The sequence below is a fragment of the Scyliorhinus torazame genome, chromosome 14, assembly GCF_047496885.1.
Source record: "Scyliorhinus torazame isolate Kashiwa2021f chromosome 14, sScyTor2.1, whole genome shotgun sequence".
In the NCBI taxonomy this organism is placed as follows: Eukaryota; Metazoa; Chordata; class Chondrichthyes; order Carcharhiniformes; family Scyliorhinidae; genus Scyliorhinus; species Scyliorhinus torazame.
This window is the reverse complement of record NC_092720.1, coordinates 160,716,988-160,732,520: the sequence shown is the minus strand read 5'-3', so window position 1 is coordinate 160,732,520 and position 15,533 is coordinate 160,716,988. Positions and strand designations below refer to the sequence as shown.

Here is a 15,533-nt window from a genome sequence, read left to right as displayed (position 1 = left end):
AGCTAAATTGCTGGCTTTTAAAGCAGGCCAGCAGCACGGTTCAATTCATGCACCAGCCTCCCCGAACAGGCGCCGGAATGTGGCGACTAGGGGCTTTTCACAGTAACTTCATTGAAGTCTACTCGTGACAATAAGCGATTTTCATTTCATTTCATTTACGTTGCAACGTCTCGCGAGATTGCATTGGATCTGGCGAGTAGTTCTGAGCCGGTAGATCCCGGGAGTGAGGTCTTTTATCAGCCATGCTGTGCTGTGGCAAGCTGCTTTTCCAGTGCAGTGTGGCCATTGGATCACACCCTATGTCGTTGTGGAAGTTCTGTTCCAGCTGTACGGAGCTCTGTTTAAACCCTATCTGGAGATCTGTGTTCAGTTCTGGTCACTGCACTTCAGGAAGGGAGGATGTGTATTGTAGATTCACCAGAATGTTCCTCGGTTAAAAGGGTTAAATTATGGGGCCAGTTTGTTCATGAATGTAGCATTTGAGTACAGAACCGAGTGGGATAGACAGCTTTCGGTCATCCAGACATAGCGGTCATTCTAAAGTTGATTTATCGGAGTTTTCTCTGAATAGTTGTGGACCTGGATTCAAGAGGACAGGGGTGTTTTTTCGGAAATCCTGCGACGTAATGTGGAGAATCCAGCAGAGACATTGCCAATGGAATTTCTCCAGCTCTGATAGAAGTTCAAAGGTCTTGACTGTACACAAAGAAGTTTGTTGAACTGAACCCTTTGCCTTTTCCATTCTATCAAGGAATGTAATTTTTGCTGAAAAGCCCAGCATTTGGTGCTCAACACTTCTGTTAAAAGTATTTTTATTGAAGAGTTTTGTTTATAATAAACAAACAAAATAAAATATAATCCCATAATAGTAATATGAAGAAATGGATATGTGCAAGGTACAGTATCAGAGACAAATACAAAAAAGTGAAAGTTCAACGATTTGGAGGGCAATGTTCCAGCAGTATTGCTTGGAAGCACCTGCCCATGGGTGCAGTGGACATTGTTTTTCTTCGCAGTGGCATGGATACAATGTCCCCAATCATCCCCCCTCCCCCCCCCCCCCCCGCACCTCACTTCCCCTTCCCCTCACCCATACCCTGAGCTTCCCCCTTCCCCTCAGCTGTTGGTCACAAACTTAATTGAGGCATACAAGATGATCAGAGGATTGGATAGGGTGGACAGTGAGCGCCTTCTTCCTCTGATGGTGATGTCTAGCACGAGGGGACATAGCTTTAAATTGAGGGGAGATAGATATAAGACAGATGTCAGAGGTAGGTTCTTTACTGAGAGTAGTAAGGGCATGGAATGCCCTGCCTGCAACAGTAGTGGACTCGCCAACTAAGGGCATTCAAATGGTCATTGGATAGACATATGGACGATAAGTGAATAGTGTAGATGGGCTTTAGAGTAGTTTCACAGGTCGGCGCAACATCGACGGCCGAAGGGCCTGTACTGCGCTGTAATGTTCTATGTTCTTAACAGGTCTTTGAAGATGTTGTGAACTGCTCCCACATGAAGTGGAACCGTCATCCGATCTCCTGACAGCAAATTTTATTTTCTCAAGCCTCAGGAATTCCACCAGGTTGGCCAACCAGTCTGAAGCCTTCGGTGGTGCTGCCAATCTCAATGCGAGCAGGAGTCAGAGAGGCAAAGTCCAGAGTGTCGCCCCCCCACCCCCCTCCCGGCCACCTTCCCTCAAGAGTTCTGACACCCCAAAGACAACCACTAAATGGGCATACCTCCACCCTAACACCCGCGACCTCCGACATGGCCTCAAAGAAGGAGGTCCAGAATCCGATCAGGACCAGAACATGTGGGAGTAGTTAGCCGGACCCCCTAACACCGCTCGCAACTGTCTTCCAACCATGGGTAGAATCCATTCTTGCGTGTCCTTGTCAGGTGTGCCCAGTTGTTGTGTATGCATTGCTACTCCCACCCACAAGCATTCCCTTTTTGTCTATTCCTTTTAATATTTCCAAAACAGCAGAATGATACATTTTTCAAAGCACCGCCCGTTCTTCCCAATGAGGGAGCTGCCACATGAAGGGGAACCAAATTGTCGGTCTTCCTGAGAGAGAGGGCTCAGTTGTGGAGGTCTGCGGGTTACCTGCTGACAAGCTTTTCAGGTTGGTACCAGCTCAGCTACAACAAGGACCAGAATCCTCCCTATGTAAACCACCAAACTACCTTCAGTCAGAAGGGTTCCGTATGTTTGACAGGATATAGTAATTGCACTCACTATTTTAATGTAAGTAGGGCTTAAAAATGTACTCCAACGTTAATAGAGGCCACTTCTGGTTCTTCCCCACTGACAGGCTGGGGAATTTCGCAGACCGCTAGTACCCAGAAGATGTTGCTCACTTTACTTCCTACAATGGTACTTATTTTGTTTGTGATCACAGAGCCTATCCTTGGTGTCCACGTTTTTGGTCAGGATCATGTAATCTGGGGTATGTGATACCCGCTATCCGTCATTCCCCTTCTCTATTAGAGGTAGCAGGGGGAAGACGTAAAAGGGCCATTACTGCAGGTTGTTCACTTTGTTCCTTTTTATGGTGATGCCAAGGAAGCCGAAGAGTTTAATAAAATGGCAGTCATCATAGAAGAGGTAGCTAATGACACCTCCGCAGCCCCTTTCAAGGTTTCCGCCGAAATGCTAGCGATCCAAACTGTGGAATTGCAAAATCAAATGGCTCTTGATTACATTCTCGCCGAGAGAGGTGGGACATGTGCCCTGATTGGGTCAGAGTGTTGTACTTACATTCCAGACAGCTCCAAAGAGATCACTGATTTGGCAAAACACATCCAGAAGGAGGTTGAAAAAGTCAAGCAACCCGAGTCCAGCACCCTTTGGGGTTGGGCTACTGGGAGTCTCAATGGTGCAAGGCTTAGTCATTTCATTATAGTCATTTTTGTTATGTATGTTTTGTTTCTGATGGACAAATGTATCTGCAAAAGAATGGCAACAAGTCCTAAAATGGTGCCTCCACAGGGTATAAGCGGTTCTTACATTTAGCCCAAAGTGCTTGGAACTCTTTCAAGGCTTGCCCATTCCAATGTTGAAGGCTTTTCCTAAACAAAGAGACCATCAAAGGCAACTGTTAATGTGTTCCTTTTAGCTTTAATATATATATATTTTTCCTTTTTGCTTTACTTTAAATATGATTCATTCTATTAGAAGAATAGAGTCTAGTTTTATTCATATAGGGGCTAGTTTAATGCATATAGCTAAAAAATGCTAAATATTAAAAGTGTCTTGACTGTGAGAACTCAGTCAGTGTCTCAAATAATGAATTAACCATTGTATTGCAGTGTATTCAGCATTGAGAACGTATTGTTCTCTGTCTAATCAACTAATCAATTCTTAAGGTCTCTGCCAAGCTATGAGACGGAGCAAAATGTGGGAAAAAGTATGCAGTACTTTTCCTAAGACTGTGCAAACAGATGCTAAGCTAGTTTTGATAGGCACAAGTCAATCTTAAGTAATGTCCAATGTTTGATTAACAAATCATCTTCTAAGTAACAGAATTTCATTTGAAGAAACCAGGAGGTCTCAGCTGAGAATTAAAAGCCAATGAAAGTAAATAAGAGGTTAAACCAGAGATAAGATTTCCCTTTAAGTAGGACTGCGTGGTCGAGGTCTTTGTATCTGTATTCTTCAACCATCTATCTGTTCGTTTGTGTTTAAAGTGATTTCTTTGTGTATATGTTTTTTTGCTATGTGCTTAACTTTTTTTATGTATTTTGATATTTGTTTGATATTTTGTTTTTATTCAGTTCTTATTCAAGTGTATTGAAGTGAGTATTTAGCAATAAAGTCGTATTTTTGACACCTCCCACCAACCGGATTACTGATTCTTATTAAAAGGTAAAATAAGAGTCCCACACCTGTGCACCAGCTTCAGCTATGTCAGGGTCAGCATCGCGCATGAGGAGGTGGAGTTCATCGAGCTCCAGAGTTCTCCCCCTATCAAGATGCCAAGTTCTTTCTCCCACCTCTCGTTTCGTCCAGTGGGCCCTTACCTCCTCTAGTAGTTGTTAATATATGTCCGGGCACCGCCGCCCCCCCCCCCCTTTCCGGCCGTCCCCCTCACCCTCCCCGGACGCCCCCTTCCCCCTCCCTGGGCGCCCCCTCCCCCCTGCCCCCCTCCCGCCCAATTCGTCTTGTGCTAACAATCTGCCCAGTGGCTGGCTAACTGAGGGAATGACGGGGCCCACTTGCAGAGGGAATCCGGTATTTAAAGATATCGGAGCTTGTTCCCTATGGAAGCTGGAGCTTCACTGTTAGTTCTACCAAGGTTGCCACTCCATCATTACATAATAGCATAGTGGTTAGGACTGTTGCTTCTCAGCACCAGGATTCCTAGCTTGGGTCACTGTCTGTGCGGAGTTTGCACGTACGCCTCTTGTCTACGTGGGTTTACTTCAGGTGCTCCGGTTTCCTCCCACAAAGTCCCAAAAGACATGCTTGCTAGGTGAGCTGGACATTCTGGATTCTCCCTTAGTGTACCCAAACAGGTGCCAACGTGTGGCGACGAGGGGATTTTCACAATAACTTAATTGTACTGTTAACGTAAGCCTAATTGTGACACTAATAAAGATTTTTATTATGGATAATTCTCTGATCCTCAATTTCCCCTTTTTCCCTTCTCCAGGCTTTATACGTAGCGTTCATTTTGGTGGCACAGTGATTAGCACGGCTGGCCAATTCCGGGCTTGGGTAACTTTGTGGAGTTTGCACGTTCTCCCCATATTTGCATGGGTTTCCTCTGGGTGCTCTGGTTTCTTCCCACAGTCCAAAGATGTACAGGTTAGGTGGATTGACCATGCTACATTGCCCTTTCGTGTCCAAAACGTTGTAGGTTAGGTTAAGGGGTTATTGGGATCGGGTGGGGTGGGGGGAATGGGCTTTAGTTGAGTACTCTGAGGGTTGGTGCCAAATGGCCTCCTTCTGCAGTGTAGGGATTCTATGATATATTCTATGATTTTTCTCTGGGGTGGAAGACATGTTTGAGCGTTGTTCTTGTGGGCCGACATGTTCTGGCCTTGTTCCAAGTTAGTCAGCTTTTGGACCTCTTTCTTGAACACTATGTCAGAGATACTCAATGTTGATTTGGAGCAATGTCTGCCGATGGCATTTCCAGGGTATCAGACTCGCCGGTGCTCCAGATGGGAGTAACAGCTGATGTCCTTGCCTTTGCCATGTTGGTAGTCTGGAGACGGTCCTGTTTGGGTGGAGGTCTCCTACTCTCCCAAGGGCCTCAGCTTGGTTGGGTGACTCATGTCATATTAATAGTTAATCGTGATATTGTACAACTTGGAGCCAAGAGTGTGTTCTTCTCAGTGCCCTGGAGAACGTGAAGTACACCATCAGGGGATCGTTGGAACGGTTCTACATAAGATGGCAGCCATTCATTTCCTTTTTTAAAGAGCTAGTCACCATCAGTTGTTAAGGGGTTTAGTTGAATGTTGGAGGTTAAGTTCATTTTTGTTTTTGATTGTTTGTCGTACTCTTTAGCACTGTACCTTTAATAAATTGTTTTATATTATTTTGTTCATAATTACATTTTTTCAACTAAACATATTTTTTAAAGTCTGGAGATCTTTCTGTATTTTCAACTCAAAAATTAGGATTTAAAGTTTCAAAAATTAACATCCACATCTAATATTCAGATATTGCCCTCTTGTACATCATAAGGAAACTTTGCATAAGCAGCAGCTACTATAATGATTGATGTCTTTTTGTTTGGCGATCTGGTCAAAGGTTAAATTAGCCTTCTTGAAACTCTTGAACTCATGGTGGGAGAGGTTGGAGATAGATGCTGCTGAGATAGACAGTGCATTGGAAGGACAGCTCCCCTGTGTGAGTAATGAAGGGTAAGTTGCAACGTAGATAAGTGTGAAGGTCATCAATTTTGTCAGAAAAATGGAAAAGCAAATTATCTAAATGGGGAGAGACTTCGGAGTGCCCTGGTGTAGAGGGATCTGGGTGTCCTCATGCATGAGTCATAGAAAAACTAGCATGCAGGTACAGCAGGTAATATGAAATTGAATGCTAAAGGAATAGAGTATAAAAGTAAGGAAGTCTTGTTACAACTATACAAGGCATTGGTGAGACTGCACCTGGAGTATTGTGCACAGACTTGGTCCCCTTATTTGAGGAAAGATGCAGTGGCAGTGGAGGCAGTTCAGAGGAGGTTCACGAGATTAATTCCAGAGATGAAGCGTTTGTCTTATGAAATGGGATTGAGCAGTTTACGTCTATACTCTAGAATTTGGAAGAATGAGGGGAGATCAAATTGAGGGGTAGAAGATGATAAATGGTAAAGATTAAAGTAGATGTGGAGTGGGTGTTTCCTCTTGTGGGGCATTCTAGAAAGAGAGACCATAGTCTCAGGATAAGGGTTTAATTTAAAACAGAGATGACAAGAAACTACTTCTCCCAGAAGGTCGTGAATCTGTGGAATTTACTACCCCAGGGTGCGGTGGTGCTGGGACAGAGAGTACATTTAAGGAGGAGTTAGACAGATTTTTAATTAGTAATGTGTTCAGGGGTTACGGAGAATGGTCAGGATGGTGGAGTTGAGGCCATGATGAATTCAGCCATGATCGTATTGAACAGTGGAGCAGCTCGAGAGCTAAATTGCCTACTCCTGCTCCTCGTTCTTAAGTTCTAAGAAAGAACCATTCTGTCTACTTCCACCTTTAGCTCTTGGTCTGTAGCCTGGAGGGAACAGCACCTCAAGCACAAATCTAGTGTTCTTGATTAATGAGGGGATTTCTCAATTAATGATAATCTTTATTAGTGTCACAAATAGGCTACATTAACACTGCAATTAAGTTACTATGAAAATTCCCTGGTTGCCACATTCCAGCAGCTGTTTGAGTAGACAAAGGGAGAATTCAGAATGTCCAATTCACCTAATAAGTTTAATAAGGCGATCAGGGGTTATGTGGAGAAGGCAGAAGAATGGGGATCAAGGAACTCATCAGTCATGATGGAGTGGCGGAGCAGACTCAATGGGCCGAATGGCATAATTCTTCTCCTATATCTTATGATCTTATGGTAAACAACTCAGACAACTCTCAGTTTAAGGGAAGCAGGTGAGCGAGAGTGTGAATGTGCTGGTATCTGTGGAGATCTGATGACCATGAAAATGATAAATCACACACACGACATGAATGGTTTCTCACCAGTGATGCAGAGGGGTGATTAGTCCAAGAATGATCTGTTATATACTGTGCATGTGAATGGTTTGTCTCCTGTATGTGATACTGTTTGCAGAGGGAATGATTGGTCACATACCATACATAAATCATAGAATCACAAAATTTACAGTACAGGAGGGCATTCGGCCCATCAGGCCTGCACCGGCCCTTGGAAAGAGCACCCTACCTAAGCCCACACCTCTGCTCTGTCCCCGTAACCCAGTAACCCCACCCAACCTTTTTGGACACTGTCCCCGTAACCCAGTAACCGCACCCAACCTTTTTGGACACTAAGGGCAATTTAGCATGGCCAATCCACCTAACCTGCACATCTTTGGACTGTGGGAGGAAACCGGAGCACCCAGAGGAAACTCACACAGACACGGGGAGAACGTGCAGACTCCGCACAGACAGTGACCCAAGCCGGGAATCGAACCTGGGACCCTGGAGCTGTGAAGCAACTGTGCTAACCCACTGTGCTACCTTGCTGCCTGTACATGTGAATATGTCAGTGTACAAGAAGCCCATGAGCCTGATAAAAATTTGTCAAGTACCTTTCCTGAAAAGAGGTTCTCTCATGTGTGAACGCGTTGGTGTCTGTGCAGGTTCGATAACTGCGAGAATGATTTGTCACACACCTCACATGTGAATGGTTTTTCTCCTGTGTGAATATGTTGGTGCTTAAGAAGGGTCGATGACTCAGAGAATGATTTGTTACACACCTCACACGCGAAGGGTTTCTCTCCTGTGTGATTCCTCTGGTGTGATAGAAGACGGGAGGATTGGTTGAAAGTTTTCTTACAAAATTCACATTTGAAGGGTTTCTCCCCTGTGTGAACACGTTGATGCTGACGGAGGTTCGATGACTTCGAGAATGATTTGTCACACACTTTGCATGTGAAGGGTTTCTCCCCTGTGTGAATCCTCTGGTGTGATAGAAGGTTGTAATTTCGGTTGAACGTCATCTCACAAACATCACACCTGAAGGGTTTCTCCCCGGTGTGGAGACGTTTGTGTTCAATGAGGCTTGATAACTGCGAGAATGATTTGTCACACATCTCGCACGTGAAGGGTTTCTCACCTGTGTGAACACGCTGGTGTTTACGAAGGGTCGATAACAACGAGAACGCTTTGTCACACACCTCACACGTGAAGGGTTTCTCACCGGTGTGAATCCTCTGGTGTGATAGAAGATGGGAATTCCGATTGAAAGTCATCTCACAAACATTGCACCTGAAGGATTTCTCTTGCTCCCCTGTGTGAAGACGTTGATGTTCGCTGAGACTTGATGACCGTGTGAATGATTTGTCACACACCTCACACGTGAAGGGTTTCTCACCTGTGTGAACATGCTGGTGTTGACGGAGGGTCGCTGATGCAGTAAAGGACTTGTCACACACCTCACAGTTAAAGGGTTTTTTCCCTTTGTGAGTGCGTTGGTGTTTACGGAGGATCGACAACCCCGAGAATGAATTTTTGCACATCCTGCACCTGAAGGTTTTCTCCCCTGTGTGAATCATCTGGTGCCTCAGGAGCTTTGTAGACGTCACAAAACCTTTATCACAAATATCACAACTGAATCGTTTCCCTTCCATGTGGCTGCCCTTGCGCTCACAGTAAATGTAACAAATGCACCTTAGAGGATCTTAGGAACCTGTGGAGTCCCCGACACATACCTCACACTGAAACAGCCTCTCACCTGGAGGAGTGAGTCAGTGGTTCATGAGGCTCAATGAATGACTGAAGATCTCATCGCACTTGGAGCCCACTCACACTTATTCCCAGCATCACTGATCACCCACAGCAGAATCTTCAGAAAAGCTGGTTCTGATGGAAGGTTCCATACCACTGACCAGTTTCAGATCTGATGGTATGTCAAAGCTCCCCTAACCTGACCGCTATCCAGGTGATGGTTTAAATTCCCAACCTTCTCTGTGTTGAGCAATGCTGTGAAGTGACTGGTCGTGTTCTCATAGTTCTGCAATTGTCCCTTGGGTGATGGTCAGGATCTATCTGTGGTGTCTATCCTCTCTGTATTCTCTGGTGTAGTGCGGTGCAGTCCTTCTGTAAAACAGGAAATGAAACCATAATTTCCTTCAACTCCCTCTCCTCCTTTGCTGAAGGGGCTGACTCGTCAGTTAGAGACTGTTCCAGTGAGTGCCAGTCTGCTATTCCCCCGTGTGAGTGATGAGATACAAGTCATTTCTTCTTCCTCACTTGGCTGTCACACACCCTGTTTCCAGCCGGGACACTGGATGGTGACCAGGGAGGAGAACATGGCTACTTTCTTTCCTCCACCCAGATCTCCATCTTCCCAGCCACAATGAGGGCAAATGAAAAGATGGGCAAGCAGAGTAAAACGGGCTATCAATTCACCATGAGCTCATTTTGTACTGTCAAAGAGTTTTACCCTTGAAGTATAAGTTTGATATAAAAATACTCAGGAGAAATGTTTTTTCAATGGATATTTTGAAATTTCTCCACTTTTCTCAAATTATTTGAAGAAAATTACTGGGCAGGAAGTGATTGAAGTACAGGAAAATATTGCTTCCGTGTAGCTGATTGAAGGGTTCGGGTTTATCCTGGGATATTAGATACACTGCACTCACTCAATACTGGGCAAAACTATCAAATCCAAGCCCAGGCTTCTGGGAAAGGGCGAGGCTTTCAGGCAAAACACAACCGAGGCTACACATCCCACACTGATATTGGCAATTTGAAAGCCCCTAAGGATGAAAGATGCTGTTTCCACACTAGAAATCTCTATCACACATTTACCAGGGGAACTGAGACAGCAGCTACTATAATGATTGATGTCTTTTTGTTTGGCGATCTGGTCAAAGGTTAAATTAGCCTTCTTGAAACTCTTGAACTCATGGTGGGAGAGGTTGGAGATAGATGCTGCTGAGATAGACAGTGCATTGGAAGGACAGCTCCCCTGTGTGAGTAATGAAGGGTAAGTTGCAACGTAGATAAGTGTGAAGGTCATCAATTTTGTCAGAAAAATGGAAAAGCAAATTATCTAAATGGGGAGAGACTTCTGAGTGCCCTGGTGTAGAGGGATCTGGGTGTCCTCATGCATGAGTCATAGAAAAACTAGCATGCAGGTACAGCAGGTAATATGAAATTGAATGCTAAAGGAATAGAGTATAAAAGTAAGGAAGTCTTGTTACAACTATACAAGGCATTGGTGAGACTGCACCTGGAGTATTGTGCACAGACGTGGTCCCCTTATTTGAGGAAAGATGCAGTGGCAGTGGAGGCAGTTCAGAGGAGGTTCACGAGATTAATTCCAGAGATGAAGCGTTTGTCTTATGAAATGGGATTGAGCAGTTTACGTCTATACTCTAGAATTTGGAAGAATGAGGGGAGATCAAATTGAGGGGTAGAAGATGATAAATGGTAAAGATTAAAGTAGATGTGGAGTGGGTGTTTCCTCTTGTGGGGCATTCTAGAAAGAGAGACCATAGTCTCAGGATAAGGGTTTAATTTAAAACAGAGATGACAAGAAACTACTTCTCCCAGAAGGTCGTGAATCTGTGGAATTTACTACCCCAGGGTGCGGTGGTGCTGGGACAGAGAGTACATTTAAGGAGGAGTTAGACAGATTTTTAATTAGTAATGTGTTCAGGGGTTACGGAGAATGGTCAGGATGGTGGAGTTGAGGCCATGATGAATTCAGCCATGATCGTATTGAACAGTGGAGCAGCTCGAGAGCTAAATTGCCTACTCCTGCTCCTCGTTCTTAAGTTCTAAGAAAGAACCATTCTGTCTACTTCCACCTTTAGCTCTTGGTCTGTAGCCTGGAGGGAACAGCACCTCAAGCACAAATCTAGTGTTCTTGATTAATGAGGGGATTTCTCAATTAATGATAATCTTTATTAGTGTCACAAATAGGCTACATTAACACTGCAATTAAGTTACTGTGAAAATTCCCTGGTTGCCACATTCCAGCAGCTGTTTGAGTAGACAAAGGGAGAATTCAGAATGTCCAATTCACCTAATAAGTTTAATAAGGCGATCAGGGGTTATGTGGAGAAGGCAGAAGAATGGGGATCAAGGAACTCATCAGTCATGATGGAGTGGCGGAGCAGACTCAATGGGCCGAATGGCATAATTCTTCTCCTATATCTTATGATCTTATGGTAAACAACTCAGACAACTCTCAGTTTAAGGGAAGCAGGTGAGCGAGAGTGTGAATGTGCTGGTATCTGTGGAGATCTGATGACCATGAAAATGATAAATCACACACACGACATGAATGGTTTCTCACCAGTGATGCAGAGGGGTGATTAGTCCAAGAATGATCTGTTATATACTGTGCATGTGAATGGTTTGTCTCCTGTATGTGATACTGTTTGCAGAGGGAATGATTTGTCACATACCATACATAAATCATAGAATCACAAAATTTACAGTACAGGAGGGCATTCGGCCCATCAGGCCTGCACCGGCCCTTGGAAAGAGCACCCTACCTAAGCCCACACCTCTGCTCTGTCCCCGTAACCCAGTAACCCCACCCAACCTTTTTGGACACTGTCCCCGTAACCCAGTAACCGCACCCAACCTTTTTGGACACTAAGGGCAATTTAGCATGGCCAATCCACCTAACCTGCACATCTTTGGACTGTGGGAGGAAACCGGAGCACCCAGAGGAAACTCACACAGACACGGGGAGAACGTGCAGACTCCGCACAGACAGTGACCCAAGCCGGGAATCGAACCTGGGACCCTGGAGCTGTGAAGCAACTGTGCTAACCCACTGTGCTACCTTGCTGCCTGTACATGTGAATATGTCAGTGTACAAGAAGCCCATGAGCCTGATAAAAATTTGTCAAGTACCTTTCCTGAAAAGAGGTTCTCTCATGTGTGAACGCGTTGGTGTCTGTGCAGGTTCGATAACTGCGAGAATGATTTGTCACACACCTCACATGTGAATGGTTTTTCTCCTGTGTGAATATGTTGGTGCTTAAGAAGGGTCGATGACTCAGAGAATGATTTGTTACACACCTCACACGCGAAGGGTTTCTCTCCTGTGTGATTCCTCTGGTGTGATAGAAGACGGGAGGATTGGTTGAAAGTTTTCTTACAAAATTCACATTTGAAGGGTTTCTCCCCTGTGTGAACACGTTGATGCTGACGGAGGTTCGATGACTTCGAGAATGATTTGTCACACACTTTGCATGTGAAGGGTTTCTCCCCTGTGTGAATCCTCTGGTGTGATAGAAGGTTGTAATTTCGGTTGAACGTCATCTCACAAACATCACACCTGAAGGGTTTCTCCCCGGTGTGGAGACGTTTGTGTTCAATGAGGCTTGATAACTGCGAGAATGATTTGTCACACATCTCGCACGTGAAGGGTTTCTCACCTGTGTGAACACGCTGGTGTTTACGAAGGGTCGATAACAACGAGAACGCTTTGTCACACACCTCACACGTGAAGGGTTTCTCACCGGTGTGAATCCTCTGGTGTGATAGAAGATGGGAATTCCGATTGAAAGTCATCTCACAAACATTGCACCTGAAGGATTTCTCTTGCTCCCCTGTGTGAAGACGTTGATGTTCGCTGAGACTTGATGACCGTGTGAATGATTTGTCACACACCTCACACGTGAAGGGTTTCTCACCTGTGTGAACATGCTGGTGTTGACGGAGGGTCGCTGATGCAGTAAAGGACTTGTCACACACCTCACAGTTAAAGGGTTTTTTCCCTTTGTGAGTGCGTTGGTGTTTACGGAGGATCGACAACCCCGAGAATGAATTTTTGCACATCCTGCACCTGAAGGTTTTCTCCCCTGTGTGAATCATCTGGTGCCTCAGGAGCTTTGTAGACGTCACAAAACCTTTATCACAAATATCACAACTGAATCGTTTCCCTTCCATGTGGCTGCCCTTGCGCTCACAGTAAATGTAACAAATGCACCTTAGAGGATCTTAGGAACCTGTGGAGTCCCCGACACATACCTCACACTGAAACAGCCTCTCACCTGGAGGAGTGAGTCAGTGGTTCATGAGGCTCAATGAATGACTGAAGATCTCATCGCACTTGGAGCCCACTCACACTTATTCCCAGCATCACTGATCACCCACAGCAGAATCTTCAGAAAAGCTGGTTCTGATGGAAGGTTCCATACCACTGACCAGTTTCAGATCTGATGGTATGTCAAAGCTCCCCTAACCTGACCGCTATCCAGGTGATGGTTTAAATTCCCAACCTTCTCTGTGTTGAGCAATGCTGTGAAGTGACTGGTCGTGTTCTCATAGTTCTGCAATTGTCCCTTGGGTGATGGTCAGGATCTATCTGTGGTGTCTATCCTCTCTGTATTCTCTGGTGTAGTGCGGTGCAGTCCTTCTGTAAAACAGGAAATGAAACCATAATTTCCTTCAACTCCCTCTCCTCCTTTGCTGAAGGGGCTGACTCGTCAGTTAGAGACTGTTCCAGTGAGTGCCAGTCTGCTATTCCCCCGTGTGAGTGATGAGATACAAGTCATTTCTTCTTCCTCACTTGGCTGTCACACACCCTGTTTCCAGCCGGGACACTGGATGGTGACCAGGGAGGAGAACATGGCTACTTTCTTTCCTCCACCCAGATCTCCATCTTCCCAGCCACAATGAGGGCAAATGAAAAGATGGGCAAGCAGAGTAAAACGGGCTATCAATTCACCATGAGCTCATTTTGTACTGTCAAAGAGTTTTACCCTTGAAGTATAAGTTTGATATAAAAATACTCAGGAGAAATGTTTTTTCAATGGATATTTTGAAATTTCTCCACTTTTCTCAAATTATTTGAAGAAAATTACTGGGCAGGAAGTGATTGAAGTACAGGAAAATATTGCTTCCGTGTAGCTGATTGAAGGGTTCGGGTTTATCCTGGGATATTAGATACACTGCACTCACTCAATACTGGGCAAAACTATCAAATCCAAGCCCAGGCTTCTGGGAAAGGGCGAGGCTTTCAGGCAAAACACAACCGAGGCTACACATCCCACACTGATATTGGCAATTTGAAAGCCCCTAAGGATGAAAGATGCTGTTTCCACACTAGAAATCTCTATCACACATTTACCAGGGGAACTGAGACAGCAGCTGAAATAAGTGAGGTTTTATTCAGATGGGACAATGACAAGTTTAAATCCCCACCTGATCTGCTGCTCAAAGTCAGTTTCTCAAGAATAAAGGGATTAAGGGTTATGGTGTTCGGGCCGGAAAGTGGAGCTGAGTCCACAAAAGATCAGCCATGATCTCATTGAATGGTGGAGCAGGCTCGAGGGGCCAGATGGCTTACTCCTGCTTCTAGTTCTTAAAATCTTTAAAGAAGGCATTAAATTAATAAATGTTGCCCCTCCCAGATAATTACACCTCACCTTCTCATATTCAGCAGTGACCCATCAATAAAACTCAGTCTGTAAATCAGAAAGGAAATGCTTCCAATAAACACACACAATATCCAACACACAGCCAATCAAACAGCTCAGCACAAAGCACCGAGTAAACAGGTCTCTGAGCTGGATCTTCTCACACAGCATAAGGGGCATTTGCACACCTGATTGCCCACAGGATAGTCAGACTGCCTGAACATTAGTGTGGATATTGTGCAATGTAATTCTTCTAAATTCTGCTCCTTCACTCACCATCTCCTGACTTGGTTTGGAGTCCCTACAGGAAGTGAAGCAGCTGTGGTAGAGGAAGAGGAGAGAATGGGCAGAGTGGGTGGGCTCTCTGATTGACGTCTCTCACAGACAATCCAAATATTTCTGCAGTAACAGGAGTTTCCTGAAGTTTGGGAAACTGACCGGGGAAACGGAGGCGACTTTGAGCAGCAGCTCAGGTGGGGATTTAAACTTGTCATTGTCCCTTCTGAATAAAACCTCACTTATTGCAGCTGCTGTCTCAGTTCCCCTGATGTGGAGATGCCGGCGTTGGACTGGGGTGAGCACAGTACGAAGTCTTACAACACCAGGTTAAAGTCCAACAGGTTTGTTTCGAGCCAATAAACACACACAATATCCAACACAAACCTGTTGGACTTTAACCTGGTGTTGTAAGACTTCGTACTCAGTTCCCCTGGTAAATGTGTGACAGAGATTTCTTGTGTGGGAACAGCATCCTTCCTCCTCAGGGGCTTTCAAACTGACATCAGTGTGGGATGTGTAGCCTCGATTGTGTTTGGCAGCAGATCGGAAGAGTATCTGAGGCAGCGATGACGGGCAGTGGTGACATCAGCACATTAACGAGAGAGACATATGAGACGGGGCACAAGAGCGAGAGGTCCGGAGAGGGGAGATTGACCCAGAATTATCGGTGTTCTTTCTAATCCTGGGAGG

At 45.0% G+C, this 15,533-nt stretch overlaps 1 protein-coding gene across 1 annotated transcript in view; it reads right to left on the bottom strand.

Annotated features, from left to right (window-relative positions):
• Positions 1 to 4,583: 4,583 nt before the first annotated feature.
• Positions 4,584 to 15,533, bottom strand: part of LOC140389064 (uncharacterized) — a 63,869-nt gene continuing 52,919 nt past the window's right edge. Inside the window, exons 5-6 of the mRNA XM_072473226.1 lie at positions 12,075 to 13,142; positions 4,584 to 8,854 (exon numbers count right to left, since the gene is read on the bottom strand). Coding sequence (XP_072329327.1) covers positions 7,785 to 8,854; positions 12,075 to 13,142 — 2,138 coding nt within the window. The 3' untranslated portion in view covers positions 4,584 to 7,784. The remainder of the gene's footprint in view (positions 8,855 to 12,074; positions 13,143 to 15,533) is intronic.